Source organism: Motacilla alba, chromosome 26 (genome assembly GCF_015832195.1).
Source record: "Motacilla alba alba isolate MOTALB_02 chromosome 26, Motacilla_alba_V1.0_pri, whole genome shotgun sequence".
NCBI classification, from domain to species: domain Eukaryota; kingdom Metazoa; phylum Chordata; class Aves; order Passeriformes; family Motacillidae; genus Motacilla; species Motacilla alba.
The window spans coordinates 952,359-973,243 of record NC_052041.1 but is presented as its reverse complement, the minus strand read 5'-3'; the positions used below and the strand labels follow the sequence as shown (position 1 = coordinate 973,243).

The following is a 20,885-nucleotide window of genomic DNA, read 5'->3' as shown; positions in this document are numbered from 1 at the left end:
TTCAGCTGCTCCCACCTGCATTTAGCCCAGAAGCCTGAGGAATAAGGAGATTTCTGCTTCTCCCAAAGGCTGTTGAGGGGCTGTAGCTGGGGCACTGCAGGTGTGGCACCACAGGTGTGGCACCATGGTGCTGCCAGAGGAGTCTGGAGCTCTGAGCAGCACAGCTTGGGTGTTCAGGCCCACAGGGCACTTCCCACACTGGACTGCACCCAAAATCCCTTGGAGAGCAATCACTGCTGCAGGACACAGCTGGAAGGGGCCTGGTGACAGGGATGGGGCTCCAAGGCCTGCCAGAGGTGGAACTGCTTGAGCTCAGGGAGACAGGAGGGCTGGAGATCTTCGTCCCAGGGAGAGCTCTCTCCATGACGGCTTCTCCTCAGCAGAACCATGGTGGGCTTGGTGTTCCCTCCCCTCATCACCAGGAGGAATTTGCTGGTAAGATTTTTCCCTGCTGGCTCTACCTCTTTTTCTATGGGCAGAAGTGCACAGAGTCACTGGGGTAGGGCAGAGCCTTGGAGCATCTGTGGCTGATGGTGACAGGGAGGGTCTGTGGGTGGGATCAGAACTGTGCAGGAATTTGGTCCCACAGGGGCTTGGTTAGGTTTATTTTTAAAAACATTAATTTTTGACTGTTAAAAGAATCTTCAGCCTGGCCCAAGTGATCTGTCTGAAAGTGCTGGGGTGAGGGGGCGCCTTAAGCCACTGTACAGGAGTTGTGTCTTTGCTTCCATGGTATAACTGGTCCTTTTTATTTAAGTACCAAAGGATGAGAAATGGGGGTTTTCTCCTCTTTTTGCTTGGAAGAACCTTTGTGCAATGCTGGGGAAAAACACTGCTCTGTAAGAACTTCCTTTCAGAGGGGACAGACAGACAAACTGGAGCTGGAAATGGAGCTGGCACAGTGTCTGATGCAGCTGAATCATTACAGATGTTTCTCTGTGTCCCCTTTATTTTTTTCCATTGAAGAAATGGCTGTGAAAGTGCCAGAGGAAATTAAGTTCAGTTCAGCATGGTGATTCCATACAGGACCAACCATTGTTAGTTTGGGGGCTCGGGGGGTCAGAGGAGGCTTCAGGGGTCCCAACAGCAGCATTTATTATCAGGATTCTTGACTGCAGTAGAATTGGAGTGCAACTTTTTGGAAATGACCACATTGTTGCTTGAAATTTTTCAAGAAATTGAGCCCCCAGTCCATGGGTGACCTGTGCCTGCAGCCCAGGATTGCTGAAGTGTCTTATTTGCTGCTGGAGCTGTGGCCCCTGGACAGTGGCTGCCATGCCACAGACCCTGCCCTTGAGTTTCATCCCCATGTGGATGCTCAGACTTGATGAAATCGGGGTTTGACTTCTGTTAAACAAAACAAGAGAGAGATTTGTTCACTTTGGGGTGAGCTCTGCTGTGTGCCCTTTGCACATTCCTCATCCTCGGGGAGGGTGACAAGGGCAGAACGTGCTCAGAGTCTGGGAGGATGAGCTGCTCCTTTCACCCCTCCTTTTGTGCACCCCAGATTTCCAAAGGCTATGCCAGAACAGGAAAAAGGTCTCTCTCGCCTCACTCTGCTGCTTTTCTTTATTTTGTTTATTCTTCTAATGTAGCAACCAAGTACATCAAACCTCCCTGGATTGCTCAGATCCTAACTCTTTATTTAATAAGAATAGTTTATGGCTTCTCCATTTGTTTAATCATAAAACAGTACAAAAATGAAATTAAGTAACCCTACCTGTGGATTTGAGGCTGAAAACTCAGGTTTAGATCCTGCCTGAACCATGTGCCAAGACTCTGAGATTGTACCTGTTGTGCCACCTTTAGTCCATGGGATGTTCCGGTGTTGTGTCACACCCCAGGAGCATCAGAACAGCCCGGGGTGCTCACACAGCCCCTGTGACTCACCAAGGAAGACTCAGGGCTTTGATTGCACCTGTTCAGGTGCTACAAAGATGCTCCAAGGGGCCCTCTGCTCTGGGGCCAGGCTGGGAGGGCTGGGGGTGTTCAGCCTGGAAAAGAGAAGGCTCTGGAGAGACCTCAGAGTCCCTTCCAGTGCCCAAAGGGGATCCAGGAGAGCTGGAGAGGGACTTTGGACAAGGGATCGAGGGACAGGACAAGGGGGAATGGCTTCTCACTGCCAGAGGGCAGGGTTAGATGGGATATTGGGAAGAAATTCTTGAATGTGAGGGTGCTGAGGTCCTGGCACAGGTTGCCAGAGCAGCTGTGGCTGCCCCTGGATCCCTGGAAGTGTCCAAGGCCAGGTTGGACAGGGCTTGGAGCAACCTGGGCTAGTGGATGGTGACCCTGCCCATGGCAGGGGGTGGAACTGGATGGGCTTTAATGTCCCCTCTAACCCAAGCCAGCCTGGGATTCTGTGATTCTATGAGTTTAACCTTACAGAACACAGAATTCACTTGAAGACTCTCCATCATCCAGGCTTTATGGAAGATAAAACCAACATTGGGGAGCATTTGCTGAGTACTTGGGCTGCTCCAAGGTCAGTGCAGCTCAGGGAATTGGGGCTTCCAGCAGGGGTTCAGGTGCCAGCACCCTGCCAGGGCACACAAAACACCAACAAACAGGAATGATGGATGGTTTGGCTGCAGGAGATATGTCTGTAGGACACAACTGCACGTGTCACACAGGATTCAGGAAGGAACCATCTCTAGAATGCACACACAGCAACACAAGGAGCTGAGACAGCTCTTCTGTGAATCCAGAAATGAGTGTGCTGTTCTGAGAGAGCGGCTGGAGAACAGCCCTGACAAATGGCAATACACTTCATTTAGAAGGGAACAAGTCTCATACTGAGAGCTCCCCTTGGGGATGGGAGCACTTCAGACTGTGAAGAATCAGCTCCTCAGCAAGAGCATCAATGGAGATAAAAGTCTGTCTGGAAGAGGAGATAAAGCAACTACAGGAGAAGAATGGAACTACAGGTTCAACACTCAGCTGCTCTTAGACACGGACTAGACTGGCATCAGGGAGTTCCTGCAAAAAGGGCTTGGGTAAAAGGAACAAATATTTTATGACAAAAACAAAAGCCCATGTAATCTTGTGATAGACTGCCAGGTCCAAAATTCCACTTGCTTAGAGGAAGGATTGCTGCAAGGTGGTTGAAAAGAAATAGTGATATAACCTAAATTCAGAGGTGCAGCTTCACAAAGGCTCCTTGTGCACTTAAGTTTTTCAAGTTCTGAAAAATTCTTAGAGTAGTGTTTTAAAGGAATTTAGCTGTTTGTTTAATCATAATACTGGGCCAGATTTATATATATATATATGTAATATCTATATATAGATAAATTATATGTGTGTGTGCTTGTTCGTTGAAATCTGTGAGAGCTGGGCTTCTAAACATGTGAAAGTAAAAGCAGCAGCCCCCTGTCTAAAGCACATGGAATTCACTTAAAGAGTCTCTCCATCATCCCAGCTTTATTGAAGATAAAACCAATACTGGAGAGGGGGGGTCAAGTGTTTGGGCTGCTTTGGTGTCTGTTGGGATTTTGGCTTTTCATCTTTTTGTTACTGTCTGGAGTTAAGTTTTAACCAAGCAGAGGACAAGCTGGACTAGCACCTTCTAACCCAGGCTGATCCTTTCCCTGCTCCGTGTGCTGCTCTGATATTTCTTGGGGTTTTTTTGCTGGTTCCAGTAGTCCCATGCCACCTTCCTGTGGAGTCTTCCTGGGGATGGGTCTGCGGGGGGAGCTCAGAGCTGTGCCTTGAGCTGAAACGGCAAAGGCACAAACAGGGGGTTCACCATAAAATATCTTTGCATGCCAAAAATGTCTTTTTGTGGTGAGGGAACCGTCCTCCCAAAGAAGGGATGACAGCACTGAGATTGGTCTTGGAGGCCAAGCCTGTATTTGACCAGCAAGCTCTGAGTGCTGACTTTGCGTGAGGGCTCCCTGTGAAGAGCCTGTGCAATGCCCAAATGGGTGGGAATACAAACCTGGAAAAGCCTGGAAGATTCACATAAATGGAGTTTCTACAGATACGGAAGGATGAGTCAGCACATTCAGAGAGGTTATGCATCACTTCAGCTAAAAGGAGCTGGGCTAGGCTGGCATTGCTCTGGGATACCCCTCCTCTCCCTAAACCTCATCCTCTTTTTTCGCAATGTGTTTGTAAGGCAGAGGAAACTGTTGCCATTGTGATAATTTTTGTCCCTTCCTAACAGATACTTGCAGAGTTGTGTCAGATCTGGTGGCACTGAGAGCCAGTGGGAGCCTGGTGTGATGGGATCAGAGAACCACAGACTCAACAGGGTTGGAGAAGCCCTCCAAGACCATCAAGTCCAACAGTTCCCCCAGCACTGCCATGCTCACCACTAAACCATGTCCCCAGGTGCCACATCCACACATACTTTGAATGCTCCCAGGGATGATGGCTCCACCACTGCCCTGGGCAGTTGTGCCAGGGCCTGACCACCCTCTTGGGAAGAACTTTTCCCTCCTATCCAACCTCAACCTCCCATGGAGCGACTCAAGGCTGCTGCTTCTTGTCCTATCCCTTGTTTCCTGGGAGAAGAGATCTGGACCTCCTGCCTCACTGATTTTGGTGCACCAGCAGCTCACTTATGTTTTCCATTAAGCTGAAATCCTGGGACAGTGCAGAAATGAGTGATGACCCTGAGCTTGCAGAAGTCACACATAAAAATAGGTATTTATTCCTCCAGCAGAAGCAGCATTTTGTTTTGGGAAGAAGAGAGAAAAATCAAATATTCCCCTTGCAGAGACCTCTCTGGGGCCAGCAATGACAAAGGAATGGCAGGAGCTCCCTGGTTGCTCAGGGCAGGGCCCAGTCCGGGTGGAGCAGCGTGGCTGAAATGTGCTCTACTCTCGCTACAAAGTCCCAGCCTGAGGTGGTTGTGGCCATGCCTCTGGTTGGGAGTGGCCTCTCTGTGCAGTCTGCGCTCTGCCAGGGAGAGCAGGACTTGTTTGGGGTATGGGCAGTGCTGGGCATGGCCTGAGCCCCTGCTCCTGTTTATCTGGGGGGAAGGATGGGGCCCACCAGCCCAACTTCTGCAGAAGGAAATCTGACTCCCTTGTTGGGAAGTTTGCGTGAGATGGGAATTGATTGCTCTCACCACAGCCGCCCGGGCTGTGTCTCAGGTGAGCACAGAGGAGCTTCCAGAGGCACTTTGTGTCCCCTCTGCTGTCTTTGCTGATGTGAAGCTGCCCTTGCAGGAGCTGCCCAGGCCTGGAGAGCAGGCAGGGAGGGTGAGGAGGGGACTCCAGTGGGGCTGGGGGCTGGTGCTGGGCAGGTGGGTTCTGCCCGGTGGGTTCTGGCGCTGATGTGTGCTGGCAGAGGGGAAGGGCTGGAGCTGTGGGGCTGCAGGATGGGGGGCAGCAGGACACTCACCGAGCCTGCAGGGAGCTGAACCCAGGCTTGGGTTTGTGTAGGATCCCAAGTTGCTCCTTCTGCTTTCACAGAAAATCTTCAATTCAGCTTGCAAAAGTTACATGGGTGGAATTGCAGAATCCCAGACTGGCTGGGGTTGGGAGGGACCTTAAAGCCCATTTGTTCCACCCCGGGCTGTTGGAAGGGACACCTTCCACTAGACCAGGTGGCTCCAAGCCCTGTCCAGCCTTGCCTTGGATATTTGGATATTATTAGACAGTACAAGAACAAGAGTAAACCCCAAATACTGCTGGTGGCAGCACATCAGTGACCAGGTGCTCACTTGATAAACTCCAGAGCTTTCAAACAGGAGGTGCTGTGGGCAAGGAGAGCCATCCCTCACCATGGACTGGGACGCTGATGGCTGTCAGTGGAAAGAGGTATTCCCCCAGGATGGAGGTGGTCTGAGTGCAAAAGTGCATCTGCAGCAGCACAGGGCTTCTTGGACAGAGAGGCTGATGAACATTGCGAGGGGCTTGTGTTGGAGTCCCTGTGCCTGGAGGTGTCCAAGGGATGACTGGACATGGCACTCAGTGCTCTGGGCTGGTGACAAGGATGATCCTGGGGGGCTTTTCCAATCTGAGTGATTTTGTGATTCTCTGAACGTGGCTGCCAGGCTCATCCCTGGCACTGGACTGTGTCTGTAGACAAATTGCTGTCATACTCCTGGGGACTTAGTGACCGAACCATTACTGGATACAGAGAACCTCACAGTATTTTTCCCAGTGTGTGGGAACTGCTATCCCCATCCCAAAATACAACTCCATCACCATCCCCAGGTAAGAAGCCCACTTTGTATGGGTCAATACTGCTTTTTAATACTTGTAAGCTTTGTAAAATTGCTTATACTTCCTAAATAAACAGCTGCAAAAAACACAAGTGGGCTCCTCAAGGCTCACAGAGGTGTTCACCCCATCTATGTGTTGGGAAAGAGGCTGTGAGGCTTTTCCTGCCTGTGACTGGTCCCCGGGGCAGTCCCTGCTCTGGGGCTCACTGGACTCTCTGGGAGCTCCACAGGACCCTGGGCACTGCCTCAGTCCCTGCTCCCGCTGTGGCATCCCGCCCTTCCAGCGGAGGGAGCACCCCAGAGCCCTGGATGCTCCTGGTGGAAAAGGACAAAAGTCAGTCCACAAAAAAAAAAATCAAAGCTTTATAAGTAAATCACCCACTTGTCATAGAAATTGCTCTGTTAATCCCTGATCTACTCTATAAGCCCGTGGCAGTGGGGTTTGGATGGGGGGTACTAGGGAAAGGGAAGAGAGAAAGCAGGAGATTAATTAAAGAGAGAGAAATCAGTCAGTCAATCAATCAGTCGATCAGTCAATCAATCAGTCAATCAATCAGTCAATCAATCAGTCAATCAATCAGTCAGTCAATCAGTCTGTCAATCAATCAGTCAATCAATCAGTCAATCAGCCAGCAGTCCTGGCTCCGGCACGTTGCTCCTGCGGTCCGCTCCGGCCCATGGGTGTGCAGGGTGCTGCTCGGGGGTCACATTTGCCGGGCGGTTGCCGCAGGTCTCGTTCCCACGCAGGGAGCTCTCCTGCCAGCCCCTTCCTCCGGGCCCTGCTGGAGCTGCCTCGGGGCTGTGAGGGCGCTGACCGCGCACAGCCCTGCCCGGCCTCGCCCCCGCGCCGGGGCCGCACGGGGCTGTGCCGACCGCCAGGAGCCCAGCCGGGAGCTTTGTGCCAGAGGAGCGCCGCCCTGGCCCCGCAGGGTCCCTCCTGCGGCCCGTCCTGCCCCTCCTGCAGGCTCGGCATTCCCAGCCGCTCCCGAGCCCGGCGCCATTCCCGGACCCGCCGTGGCCGCGGTCCGCCGCGCCGCCAGGGGGCGCTGTGTGCGGGCGCCGGCGCGGCCCCTCCCCCCGGCGCGCGGTGCGTTTGGCGCGCGCGGCCCGCGGAGGGGGCGGCGATGGCGGGAGGCGGCGGCGGGCCCGGAGCCGGGCCGGTGGCGCAGGGGCTGAAGGAGGCGCTGGTGGAGACGCTGACGGGGATCCTGTGCCCGGTGCAGGCGGTGCGAGCCGCTGCTGAGGAGCAGGTGAAGGTGCTGGAGGTGACGGAGGGTGAGTGAGGGCCGCGCTGAGGGGGTGGGGGGACCCCAGGCCGCCGCCACAGCCATTCCCGGTACCGGCGCCTCATGGCTGCGCCTTGGCCTCGGCCGAAACTTCCAGCCCCGTCACTCGAGCCGGCGGGAGCAGGCGGCTGTAGCTGGTTTCCTGCCGGCTGTCGGTGTGTGCCCGATGTCTCCCCCGGAATGACAGAATCGTTGGGGCTGAAAGGAACCTTTGGAGATGATTCAGGCGAAGCCCCTGCCGAGGCAGGGTCACCTGGAGCAGGTGACACAGGGACACGTCCCGGTGGGTTTGGAATGTCTGCAGAGAGCGACCTCCCTGGGGAGCTATTCCAGCCCTCTGCCTTCCTGAATGCAAAGTTCTTCCTCATGTTGAGGTGGAACTTCTTGTGGTTTAGTTTACGGCCATTGCTCCTTGTCCTGTCGCTGGGCACTGCTGAGAAGAGTCCGGTACCCGCCGTGCAGGTACTGCTATGGATTGCTGAGATTTCCCTCTCGGTCTCCTCTAGACTAACAAGCCCAGCTCCCAGAGGCTCCGCTCACCAGAGGGATGCTCTAGACCCCTCATCATCTTTGTGGCCTCACTAGACCCGCTCCGGTGGCTCCGTGTCTCTCTCCGGAGCGGCCCCTGCCCCGCCGCAGGGCTCGGTGCCGGAGGGACGCGCTGGCCCCCGCCTGCAGCGGGGCGTGTTCGGGGCTCTGCTCTGGACGGGGGGGCGGCAGGGCTCTGCCCCTGGGTGCGTCTGGGCTGCTGTGTGAGATCTGGGCACCAAAGAGAGCTCTGAGCTCACCAGGGTAGGGCCCTGGAGGGGCCGGGGTGGTGAAGCAGCAGGGCTGTTGCTCTGGGTACTTTGATCCACCTCAGCTGGAGTCCCCAGGATTGGTCACATGAGGGTCATGGAGAGCTCTTCCATCTGTAGACCCTGCCTTGCTCCCACAGGGATCTTCTTCACCTCCGGATGTGTGTCCTGGTGTGTGCCCATGTCCTGCAGGTTGTCATCTGTACATGGGGTGTTTGAAGTTGAGGGTGGCCAGATGTAGCCATGCCCTCATCCAGTGTGAAACTCCAGTGACAGAGCTCCACTGTCTGTTATGGAAAGCTGAGGACAAGCAGGATAGTGCAGCTGGATGGTAACTGGCCTATGGCTTTGGAAAGAGAGATTCTAAATGAGTAAACACCCCAAGTTCAAGCAGTGTCTCTAATCATTCCATTAGTCTTTTGGCCTTTCATGGTGGCACTAGGTTAGATCATGCACTAGCTGCTTTTTCTCGGTGGAAGATACATTTAAAAACCTATCAATGCTAACATTTTATTTTGCTTCAGCCCAAATCACAGAGTTTGTAGAAACCACAGGAGGGTTTGGAGATGATCTGCTGTGACAGGAGCTGGAGAGTGCAGCACTGCAACCCCAGGCCTGAAGTTTTGCCTGTGGCCTGGCAGCTTGATGGGCTGGTTGTTTGTGGACCCTCTGGGAAATGTTGCCTTACCTTTAGTCTGATTGCACTATTCTGAAGGTGTTTTGTGAAGAGTTTTATGAACTCTTTCTGCTCCTGAGCTTCAGCTCTGGAGCGTTTCCAGAAGCAGTTTGTGGTACAAAGAGGGAAGGTGTAAGGGTGAGACAGGGTCAAGAGTGGTGGTGTGATTTTGCTGCTCTGGGACTGAAGGCAGGCAGATTGTTTGATAAAATGTTTGTTGTTGTGCATTCCCTTAAAGTGCTTGTACCACACTCAGCTTAGCTCTTCCTGGCATTACCAGGAATTCTGTGTGTCGCTCACACAGCTCTTGGAGTTGCATGGAGTGGTTTGATGATGTTGCAGCAGCACAAGTCTGGAAGTGCTGGGAGCTTCATTGACCATGGAGCCTTGGTCTTCACAGCTACTACTTCAGTGGCAGCTTCTCCCCAAAGAGTCTGAACCTTTCCTCAGTCTGTTTGAGTGACAGAATTGCAGAGAAGAATGTTTTCTGGGGGTTCTAGTGAATGGATGTCCCTGAGGTGCCTTTGAGAGTCCAGGATTGCAGAATTGTATTTAGTGGATGTTATGGTAAGAGGAATGGAGTCATCTACCCTTCTATTTTGTCATGCTTTTACAAATCTGCTGAAGTCCCCAATAATTCTCTGTGGTTGTAGGGTGAGGACTCTGAGGTCTGGTGCAGGATCTGTCCCTGTGACCTAAAGGAGGCTGCAGGACACCTGCACAAGCAGCTTGCAGGTGACAACAAACTGGAGGGGAGGCAGTTGATGTCCTGCGGGCAGGGCTGCTCTCCAGAGAGCCCTGCAGGAACAGAGCCAGAAGAATTCAGCAAGGACAGACAGCACGTTCTGCTCCTGGGACAGGAGAACCCACTGCTGGGATGTGGGTCAGGCACTGCCTGGCCAGGGAGCAGCCTTGGAACAAAGGGCCAGGAAATACCAGTGCCTGGTGAGCTGGACAGGGCCAGCAGCGTGCCCTGGAGGCCACCTGCACGCCGGGCTGTGTGAGCAGGATCAGGGCAGTGATCAGCCCTCTCCAGTCAGTGCTCATTACACCACACCTGCAATACCTGGGCGGTTTTGCCCCCACCCCCCGGGATGAGACACAGCAGAGGGGAGTGAGTTCAGCAAAGGGTCGTGGGTTGGGCGGGGGAATTGCAGCACTCCTGCATGAGGTGATGCTGGGGTTGAGGGGTTTTCCACTGGGGAAGCAAGAGAGTTTTGGGGGTGGGTCTGACAGCAGCTTCTGGTAACTATGAGGAGATTGTCAGGAGCTGAGAGGTGGGAGAGGATGAGGGATAAATGGGCACAAACTCAAAGCAAGAGGTTCCAACTGGATACAAGGAATTTTAAAGCAGATTGTCTGTAAAAGCTGTGTTGTTTCCATCCTTGAGTATCTCCAAGATCTGCCTAGAAAATCTGAGCACCCTGATCTAATGCTGCAGGTTCTGCTTTGATCATGGGGGTTTGACTGGAAACCTGCCGAGGTCTCTTTCAGGGAATTATTTTGCACACCTTTCATTCCTCCTCTCTTGTACTAGTCAGGCAGCATGGGAAGAATAAGCTATATTTCCCTTTCTGTGCTGTCTTTGGTATGGAGAGGCTTGCAAAAACGAAGAGGAGGAGCTACAGGAGCGTGCTAGCACCATTTTATTGAGGTAGAAGAAATCTAGATTATATGTGTCACAAGTACTTTAAAAGACCAAAAAATGTATCATTAAGCAGCATGAAGAAGATGCTGAAGTAGGAGTGAAGGAATAGGAAAGAGTACAAGTGTTGGCTCTTTTAATGCAAAACAAAGGAAAGTAGGGCAAAAAGAGACTGAGGAAGAACTAGTTAAAGTCATAAAAACTTAAAGTGCTTTCAAATGTTGCAGAAGCAGAAAATATTTCAGAGGTGGTCAAAGCCAGTGACTGGCTTGGGAAGGTACGTTCAGTACAGAAGGATTGCAGAGGAGCCAAATTCCTTGTGCTGATGTTGAGTTGACTTGCAACATTGAGGAGCCTCCACAGGAGCCATGTCAGGGAATCCACATCAGATTGAAGCCCGAGTAGAAGCAGTTCCACTTACCAGTTTGCCATAAGCAGCAAGTGCTAAAGAATGGATCTCCCAGAGTTTAGAGGGACTCAGACATTAAATTACTTTGCAAACGTTGGGCTGTAAAACTTGCCACTTAGGGACCAGCTTAATACTTAGCTAGTAAACATGGGACAGCCTTAAGTGAGGGCTCCAAGGTGGAGAGCAGCATGGTCTGGTACAGGGGAGTAGTGTGGGTTTTGCACTGCCTGTTATGGTTAAAATTCAACAGTTGGAATGAGAAGAGACAGGCACATGAAATTGTTGTGGCAGAAGAATTGTTTGAAGGAGTCCTGGGACTCCCAGAAAGCTCTTAGGAAGTTCACTTGCTGAAAATTTCTTTGCAGAAACTGAGCTCCTGAGCACAGCTCTTGACTGGCAGGGTCAGGAATCCCAGGTGAAGCTGAGCTGCTCAGCACATCTGTAAATGATGTGGAACAGAGTGAGTAGTGGTGGTACAAAATTGCTGATAGTGCTGCTCAGTCTGGCCAGAGTGAGATCAGTGGTGCAAATCACGGGATGATTTCACAAGGTGTGTTGAGTGCAGACACAGAGTGTAGCTAGTCAGTGTTGGTCAGCGGAGTAGTGTTGGGGGGAGTCCAAATAATGCCCTAAAAAGTTATGGGCGGTCCTAACTATTGTCCTTGGGAGAAGAAATCCCATTGTCTGTGTGGAGAGTTCCCTGAAAATACCCAATCGCTGCTCTGTTATGCTCCAATAAGCCAAATGGACCGTTAAGGAGGGAACAGAGAACAAAGCCATCATAAATTCCTCACGCTCCCACAGCCGGTGCTGCATGCATTGCTGGCCTGCTGCTCCGGCAGGGATCAAGCAGGGCAGCAAAAAGGCAGCACAGACACTCGCAGAGGTGTGGAAAAGCTTCTGTTTTCAAAGGACCTAATCCATTGGCTTTTCTGCCTGGGAAGGGGTTAGCAGAGATGGAATAATAAGCTACAGAGAAGGTGAGGAGGGATTGTTTGTGACTTTTTCTAAAGCTGAGATCACAGAATCATGGAATATCCTGGGCTGTCAAAGGAAACGAAATCTGAAACAGGCAGAATTAGGCTGTTGCCCCAGTGTGCAAACTGTGGAATTCATTGCTGCTAGATGTTAAAAGTAGAAATGGTTTTAAAATGATTTAACATATCTGGAGGAAAAACTGCTCAAGAACCACTGAACACAGGGGTTGGATGTAACACCCACTTCAGGAGGTTCCTAATGCCAGCATTTCCTTGGGGGTGTTGGGGCAGCATTGCTCTGCCCCCACCTCTTTTCCTAAGCTTCTCATGGGTTGGGTTGTATAATGTGGTTGGGCCAACGCAGCTGTTGGCTCTCCTGTGTGGTGTGTGCTGCTCTATCTTCCAGGCAGGTTTTAGCCAGGTCAGGATGGTTCAGGTGTTTGGAGGATGCAGTCAAGCTCCCTGCAGCAGGCTGACAGTGGATCTGGCTGGTGCTTGTACAAGCAGATGAGTAGCAGTGCACAGCCAAAGCCTCTGGAACAGGCTGAACTGTTCAAGGGGAGTATCCTGTATGACTCCATGCATGTGCTCTGGAGGAATATGGGATGTCTCCTCGGGATTAAGGACATGGTAGCCGTTTCTTCCCACCATGTCACCCTTTGGCAACTGACAGATGTCCTCAGCAGCTCAGTCTCTCACCTGCTTCTGCATCTTTTGTCTGCTGAGGAAACAGGCACCACTTGGCAGTTTGGGGATGGGAGATGCATCACTGTCGGTCTCTGGAAAGAGGAAAGTTCACCTGCTGACCTTTGTTGTCTCTAGATTTCAGTGGAACATAAATAAAAGCAATGCTGAGGCTGCAGGGGGAAGGCAGAGAAATAAGAGCTACAGCTGTGGAGTGGTGCTGCTGTGAGTGTGTCTAACGTGGCTCCACTGTGGAATCAGCGTGTTGCTGGTGAAGTGGGGCTTCTGTTCCCTTTATCTGGTCCATCCAGGTAGCACCATACACCACCCCGATGGTGTGCACTACTGCCAGTGTCATATCCCCGAGGGTAATTACCCAATGTGAAAAAATGGTCTTTTCCTCTAGGTCCTATTGTATTGGAGAACATGTGTGGAGCCCAAGTCATCTCCAGGAATGCCAGAGTGGGGCAGTGGCACTCTGAGGAGTTCAGGACCAGCAGGAGGGCCCAGACTGCTGGGAATCACACACTTCTGAGTTGGAATGGACCCACAAGGATCATGCAGTCCAACTCTGTTGAATGGCTTACACCCCCTCTAAATTATGTGGATAAGGAGGTTTAATGACAGCTTCTCAGGCAGTTGGAAAACACTGTTCCCTGCTTGCCAGGTTAGATTCCAAGTTTGTTGTTTTATGGTGACAGTATTTAGTTTCTGAGCATTCAGCTTTTGTGCTCTGGGAACGTGGTGGTGAGAGATGAATAGCTCCAGGCTGGAGAATCGCCTTTCTTTTGCCTGTCTGTTTTATGTGTTTCTGTGTGTCCTTTTTGCAGGTAGAAAGGCATCATAAGACCATCTTCAGCATTGCTTATGTTGCAACACTCCGTGTGTGAAAAGGCGCCTTCAGCTCAGTCCTTTAGGAGGTTGTTTGTTGCCAGAAGCTGAGATGTGCAGGTGGCTGTGAAGATGGTGCTGACCCTGACAGATTGACTCCTGTGTCAGTCTGGGCATGCTGACCCTCTTGTCCATCTTGTTTGAGACTAGTCCTGTCTAGGAGACAACCAGTGCTTTGATTTGAATGTGATTTCAGAATGGAAGATTGGCTTTATGGGTCTTGTAAATGTTCTTTCACTATCTCCTCTTCCAGAGCAGGTGGCTCAGCACGTTCGATTTGATGCTTTAAAACCTGTTGATTCTCTGATGGTATTTTCATGATACAGTTTGCTGTCAGTTTGTACCAGAGCACCTCCAGGTACCATAATGGCACAAAACATAGTGCATCGCTTGTGCTTCCCTGGTTCAGCATGTTTTTGTTTATGGTCAGCTCCTTCCCAACAGACCTGCTTTAATATGACTTCAGGAGGGATTTCAGTGTTGCATGAGGTACTCTGTGAGTCCATGGTTTTATGCCATAAACCCAAGCATTGTTTGGAAGGAGAGATTCTGGAGAATATATAAAGACAAGGCCACAATGTGGTTTTGTGGTGCTCTTTCAGCTGTAACTTTTATTCTAGTAGGGTGAGTGATGGGCAGAAATGAATGGAAGTCCTGTGGGTGGCTTGAGCTGAATTCGTAACAGGGGTAAACTTTAACATTGAACTGATTTGTAACAGGGAAGTTGAAACAAGAAATGGCCACATTGCAACATGTGATACTGCCCGTTGGGATTATTCCCCGCAGCAAACACTAGTGTTTGCTCTGTGAAAAGCTGCAGATATGTTGAGTGTAGAGAGAAGTTGTGAAGAAGGGTTTCAAAGGAGATACTTAAAACCATCACAGCTTCTGGAGAAGAGTGACCTAAATCTTTCTGTCTTTTGCTGAGAAATGAGGAAAATATGAATGCAGTTTTAGAGGTGGCTAACAAAAGGAGTGCTTTTGGAGCAGTTCTGGAGCATCATGATGGAGGATGAAGAAGTTCCTCAAGGCAGCACTTGTGTAGAGGATCAGAACTCTGGCTAAGCATTAGATTCTTGCTTGGTGTTTCCTCCTAGTCTGTCTGCAGATCCTCATTTCATTTTGTGCTGGTCTGATCTCGTGGCTGGCCCTGCTTTGAGCAGGAGGTTGGACTGGGTGACCTCCTGAGCTCCCTTTTAACCCAAGTTGCTTTGTGATGATGTTATTGAAAGCCAGTCCTGTGGAAAACATCTGTGCCTGTGTGGCTGAGGACCACGATGCACAAAGGTGGGCAAGTACTGGTAAAGGGAACTCAGTTTCTGGTGCTGCTGTGGTGGTGGTGGTGAGATCCAGCCTCTGCAGACCAAGTGTTGCTTTAGTTTGGAGTGTCAGTGGCCATGGGCCACCTGGATTCACCAGAATGCCACAGTCCTTTCTCCACCTCACCCTGTCTCTGCCCTCGGCAGAGACAACAGAAGGGACCTTTAGCAGCTCCTGAGCCAGCTCTGTGTGGATGTGCTGAGCTGGACTTGGTCAGTGCTGACCCCTTTCAGCTAGGCGGGTAGGTGCAAAGATTCACTAGAAACTTCTGCTAATTTATTCCTTCCTGCTTGCTTACAAGTAATTTTTGGTTTCATGTGGCTTAGTTCTGCAAAAATGTTGGGGGTGAAGAGGTTACATAAACTGGTTACATGGTAGATAAAGGAGGAGAGTTTGATTTTATTAATATTGAGGTTAATGAAGAGGAAAAGCAGAGCCAGGAGAAAATGTGTTTGCTAAGTGCTATCTATGCCAGAGCACTTAAAAAAAGCTTCATTAAAAGCTTCTAATCTTTGAGGTTTACAGACTTTATCTTGGGGAGAAGACTTGGTATTTCTGATATCTCAAATTTACAAAATGTAAGTGAAGGAATCACCTATCAGGGTCCATTTGAACTGCATTTACCCATGATATTTCCAGCCAACTGGGAAAGAACCCAATAATAAACCATCCTTTGAGAAAAGAGGAGCCAGTGAGCTGTACAAGGATCAGTGTAATATCAGTCCCTGGAAGTATTCTTGGAGCAGCTCATTAAACAGCTTGTCATTGTCTATAACAATAGGATAAATAGCTGCTACACAACTACTACTGTTTTATGTGATCTGTTCTTGATAAATCCATCTAATTTGATTTGACAGGAGATCTGGCATGTTCCTTAAACAAGTGCTGGGTGTGAGTGATCTGAATTCAAGAGGATTCCTGATAGGAATTTGCCACAATGGTAATTCATCAGTTAAGAAGATGCAGTTTTATAATATTTTTAAGCAAGACATCGGGCTGGAAACCCGTGTGTGTGGTGGGGGGAGGTTGTCAGTGGCTTATTATCAGACCCAAGGGGTTTGTAGGACAGAACTCTTGGTCACTGCAGCAGTGAGTAGGTCTGGTGTCCCAGCAATGCCACTGCAGTCTGCCTGGAGAGCAGAACTAAGGTGTTGGAAAATGGAGAAACGAAATATTGTAAATCACAGGCTGTGATTAAACCTCCTCCTCCTGCCATTAAACCTCCTTATCCACATAATTTAGAGGACTGTGTGGCAGACACTGCTCCTCTCCATAGGGTGTAAGCCATTCAGCAGAGTTGGACTGGGTGATCCTTGTGGGTCCATTCCAACTCTCCACTGTATGCAGAACAAATACATCAAATGCATATATGTAAACAAATTAAGGATTGTGAACTAATATACTGAGTTGTAGCTGTAGGAAGCAATTGCAGTTACTCTAGCTTCCTTTATACCTATTTCTACCCTTTTAAGCTTTCCATTTATACTCCTTATACCCTTCCAACTTACCCTTTAAAGATGGGGCTGAAATGCAATGCCACACTTGATCATGGAAATCACAGTTAGCACATAGAATAATGACTGCTTCTGTTAAGAGAAGTATTATGTTAAGTACATCTTGGAATGAGGCTCCCTGCTTTCACAACTGAAATAAGAGGGTTATTTTCCTCTTTCTTAAATGCATGACCTATGAAGAAAGGGTAAAGGAACTGGGTATGTTCAGTGTGTGCTGTGGAAAGTGAGAGGAAATTATCCCCCAACCCAGAAAAGCCTCTTAGCAATGAGGTGGGTATTAGGAGACACTCAGATATTTGTGAAGCACTCAGATGTGCTGCTGAGGGAAGTCACAGAACTCCATTTGAGAAGAATTTTCCGTCTGTGTTTGTCAGGGATGCTGTCAGCACGTTTAGCCTGTCTGCAGGAGGCAGGGTGTGCTGACAGGACCCCAGGGCATAACTTCTGCTCCACAGCTTCTAAGAACTAAAATATCACAAATATGTTTCTTAAGCAGACTAGTGAAATGAAATGAAGTATTTAGGACAGTTATCAGCTGCCTGGAAGGTAAAAATTGCAATTTTAAGCAAATTTCTTGAGTTGTATGGATTTACCATACCAGAGCAGCTGCTCTTCCAGGCTTTTATTTCCTGTGCTCAGCATCAACAGAATTGTTACAAGTGTTTGAATTTTGCCTTTGTCATGGAGCTTGCCTGGCAAGAAGCCACAAGAAGCTCTTGCTTTTTTCTGGACAGATTCTTTGCAGGAGAAGAAGATTCCAGCAGCCCCAAGGGTCGTCCAGGCAGTGCTGGTGTCACTGTCCCAGGCAGGGTTTCCTCGGGAGGGTGTTTGCTGTGTCCTGGGCAGTGGCAGGGGGAGGGCTGGGACAGCTGAAGTGATGCCTGCACATCCCTGTGGATGAACCCAGGGTGTCCAAAAAGGGACTGCTGGCTGCCAGTCTGCTGCTGTCTTACTCCATCCTGGATCTTTTCCGTGCATCTCTCCTGTAGAAACCTGAGTAATGATTTTACATTGTAGATAAGACTTTTATATATGTATTTAAATAATTTGCTTGTTATTAGCCTACATTGCAAAATTTTTTGCCCATGAGAGAAGAAAATAAGATGCCAAGACAATAAATGAAATTTTTGTGGAGAGCATGGGGGAGAATTAATGCTTACGATTTACTTGAGTAGCTGTGCTTTGGAATTGCCTTCTCCTTCCTGCATATGAGTCACTCAATTGGTATGATGTCCTTCTCCAAAAATCTTGATGACTTCTGCTGTGTGACAATAAGAGTTACAATACCAATACTTGGGGTTTTTTTTCCTTGCAGAATTTGGTGTTCATTTAGCAGAACTGACTGTGGATCCTCAGGGAGCTCTGGCCATCCGGCAGGTGAGTTTTCCTGGAACTGCAGAAAGAATTTTGATGGAAATTTCCTTGGTTTTTAAAATATTCTTCCATGTTTTCAGGTGAAAAATTGGAAGTAGCTTTCTGAGTCTTTCTTTCAACATTATTTTGGTGTTATACTCTAACATTTTTTGAACTTAATAAACCTGGTGCTGAGACAATACTGTGCTGGAAATGGACACAACTTAGGAGGTGGGTGGTAGACATCAGCAAGCAGAAGTGTGGCTTCTCTTTTCAGAAACTTTTTCTGTAGGTGTTTTCCTCCTTGGAAAGGAAGTTTTGGTTCTGTATTTCTTTAGTTACTTTGTGACCTGACTCTTGTGCCTTTCTAGAGCTGCTGCCTCGGGTCCGTGCTGTGCAGGCCATTGCTGCCTGTGCAGGCCATTGCTCAACTGCTGGTGGATACCCAGCAGTTCTTTCACCGCAGTAACTTTGTGGTCCATTTCATGGATTTTTAGCATTTTTGGCAAGTCCTTATGCCCCTCTAAAAGAAGCATGATGGGACAGGAGGCTGAGCAAATGGGTCAGGGGTGATCCTTGCAATGGTTCCAGGATATGTCCCTGATTCCTGACCTCTCTCCTGATACAGCTGGCGTCTGTTATTCTCAAACAGTATGTGGAAACTCACTGGTGCTCTCAGTCTGAGAAGTTCAGACCTCCAGAGACCACAGAAAGGGTAAGACTTGGTTTCACATTATCTGTTTTGAAACACCTTATCCATCAAGAATATTAATTCTTTAGATGGTTAAAGAAGTACCAGTGCCCCTGTGTATTTTGAGGATTAATGGCTTCAGTTAGGTTTTTTGACATTTTGCACTTCAAAAATCTGTTTTCAGTTGCTTGAAAAAACACTGGGCTTGATAAGCTTGGGCTGCTTCCTGTAGGGAAAGTTCAGCCTCAATGCTCCTGTTACTCTCAGAGCAAGACTATAAGAAATGCTGCTTCCTAAGTTTCACAAATACTGATTCTGGCAGTCTTTTTTTTGGAGATTTGCTAAATCTTTTGGTATACATCTTGGGACTTAAAGGCTATTTTCCCATGACAAATTTTAGTTTAAAGCTGCTGGGTTTCATTAAGAATCTGTTCAGCAGGAGTATTTAACAGCTAAAATGGCCAGAGATTCCAGCCCTTTCCACTCTGACTGTTGACTGGAGCATCTTTTATATGTAGAATATGATTCATCCCATCCCGAGATAATTGCTTGAATTATGTCCCAGAAGTGGCTTTTATTTTTTCCTGTCCCTTCAGGGCTGGGTGACTGTTCTTGTTTACTGAAATCTTCCAAAGTAAGCAAACATAGTCCCTGACACTGGAGCTGGGATTTATCTCAGCTAACTCTGGATGTTTTCCATGTAGATTTGTACATCCTGTGTAGTTGCAGCTGTGTGCTATTTACTCTGTGCTTATCTGATGCTGTGTGTAAGATGATGCTAAGTTAAAACACACCGTGCAGTTTTCCCTAAAAAATTGCAGGGTGTAGTGTGCAAGAGTGTTTTTGTCTCCTGGATGTTCATTTCGTAAAACCAGCATTGAATCAATATCAGGATGCAGTGATAGGTCTAGATTTTTTAAATTGGATTGTGCTGTGGCTGTGGATCTGTTCTGAATGCTGTTGTTTCCTACAGGCAAAAGTGGCTATCAGGGAGCTGCTGCCCAACGGGCTGAGGGAGTCCATCAGCAAGGTGCGCTCCAGCGTCGCCTACGCCGTGTCAGCCATCGCCCACTGGGACTGGCCCGAGGCCTGGCCCGAGCTCTTCAACCTGCTCATGGAGATGCTGGTCAGCGGCGATGTCAACGCAGTGCACGGAGCCATGAGGGTGCTCACAGGTCTGGGGATGCCATGAGGGTGCTCACAGGTCTGGGGGAGCCAGGAGGGTGCTCGTGGGTCTGGGGGAGCCGTGAGGGTGCTCACGGGTCTGGGAATGCCATGAGGGTGCTCACGGGTCTGGGGATGCCGTGAGGGTGCTCACGGGTCTGGGGATGCCGTGAGGGTGCTCACGGGTCTGGGGGAGCCAGGAGGGTGCTCACGGGTCTGGGGGAGCCGTGAGGGTGCTCACAGGTCTGGGGGAGCCATGAGGGTGCTCACAGGTCTGGGGGAGCCTGGAGGGTGCTCACGGGTCTGGGGATGCCGTGAGGGTGCTCACAGGTCTGGGGGAGCCAGGAGGGTGCTCGCGGGTCTGGGGGAGCCGTGAGGGTGCTCACGGGTCTGGGAATGCCATGAGGGTGCTCACGGGTCTGGGGGAGCCAGGAGGGTGCTCACGGGTCTGGGAATGCCATGAGGGTGCTCACGGGTCTGGGGGAGCCGTGAGGGTGCTCACGGGTCTGGGGATGCCATGGCTGGGCAAGGCTGCTGTAGGAGGCTGTTTAGGCTTTTCCTTGTGCCATTATTGTGTCACGTTTCATACAAATTGAAGAAATTGGAATTTTCTTCCTCTCTTCCCCCGGGCCTGGTGCCTGTTGCTGGCTGTGGAATTGTGCTCAGCAGGTGTCATGAGAGCTGGGGAAGGAGGTGCTGTGCTGCAGGTTAGAGCTCAGCAGGGACTTTGTAACACCCTGTTTTCAGATACCTGCAGTTTTTAGTGTGATGTTTTTCTGCTTGCCTTTGAGGGTTGCCTCGGGTAGATCAGATGACCCTAGTCTAGTGAAGTGCAAATCAGCATGTTTCAATACACTTAATGTTTCTCAATGGTTCTATTGTTGCTGTTCCCTACAAATTTGATTTCTTATAAGAACTTCTCTTCTTTTTTCCACTTTTTAGAATTTACCCGAGAAGTGACAGACATACAGATGCCACTTGTAGCTCCAGTTATTCTTCCAGAGATGTACAAAATTTTCACAATGGCAGAGGTATGATCTTCACAGTGAGGTTGGTATTGGATGAAGTTGGTGGGAATGTTTCTTGGAACAGAGAAACTCCAGATTTAATGGTTAAGTCATACTGTAGTATGAGTTAGACTTAAAGAATTTTCTTGATGATATGATAGTTGATGGCAGCTAATGTTTCAACAGAAAAGTTGAAGCCAATAATAAAATAAAACAATAAAGATAAAGCAAAAGTTAAATACAATTAAAATATAATTAATGGGAGTATCTTGTGTAAGAAGAATGTTGTGTTCCTGATG

The 20,885-nt window shown here is 49.4% G+C and overlaps 1 protein-coding gene across 1 annotated transcript in view; it reads left to right on the top strand.

The window, feature by feature from the left end:
• The first annotated feature begins 7,249 nt into the window (after positions 1-7,249).
• IPO9 (importin 9) overlaps positions 7,250-20,885 on the top strand; it is a 38,891-nt gene continuing 25,255 nt past the window's right edge. The window contains exons 1-5 of the mRNA XM_038162442.1: positions 7,250-7,447; positions 17,687-17,748; positions 18,353-18,439; positions 19,389-19,590; positions 20,522-20,610. Of these exons, the coding sequence (XP_038018370.1) occupies positions 7,297-7,447; positions 17,687-17,748; positions 18,353-18,439; positions 19,389-19,590; positions 20,522-20,610 (591 nt within the window). The 5' untranslated portion in view covers positions 7,250-7,296. The remainder of the gene's footprint in view (positions 7,448-17,686; positions 17,749-18,352; positions 18,440-19,388; positions 19,591-20,521; positions 20,611-20,885) is intronic.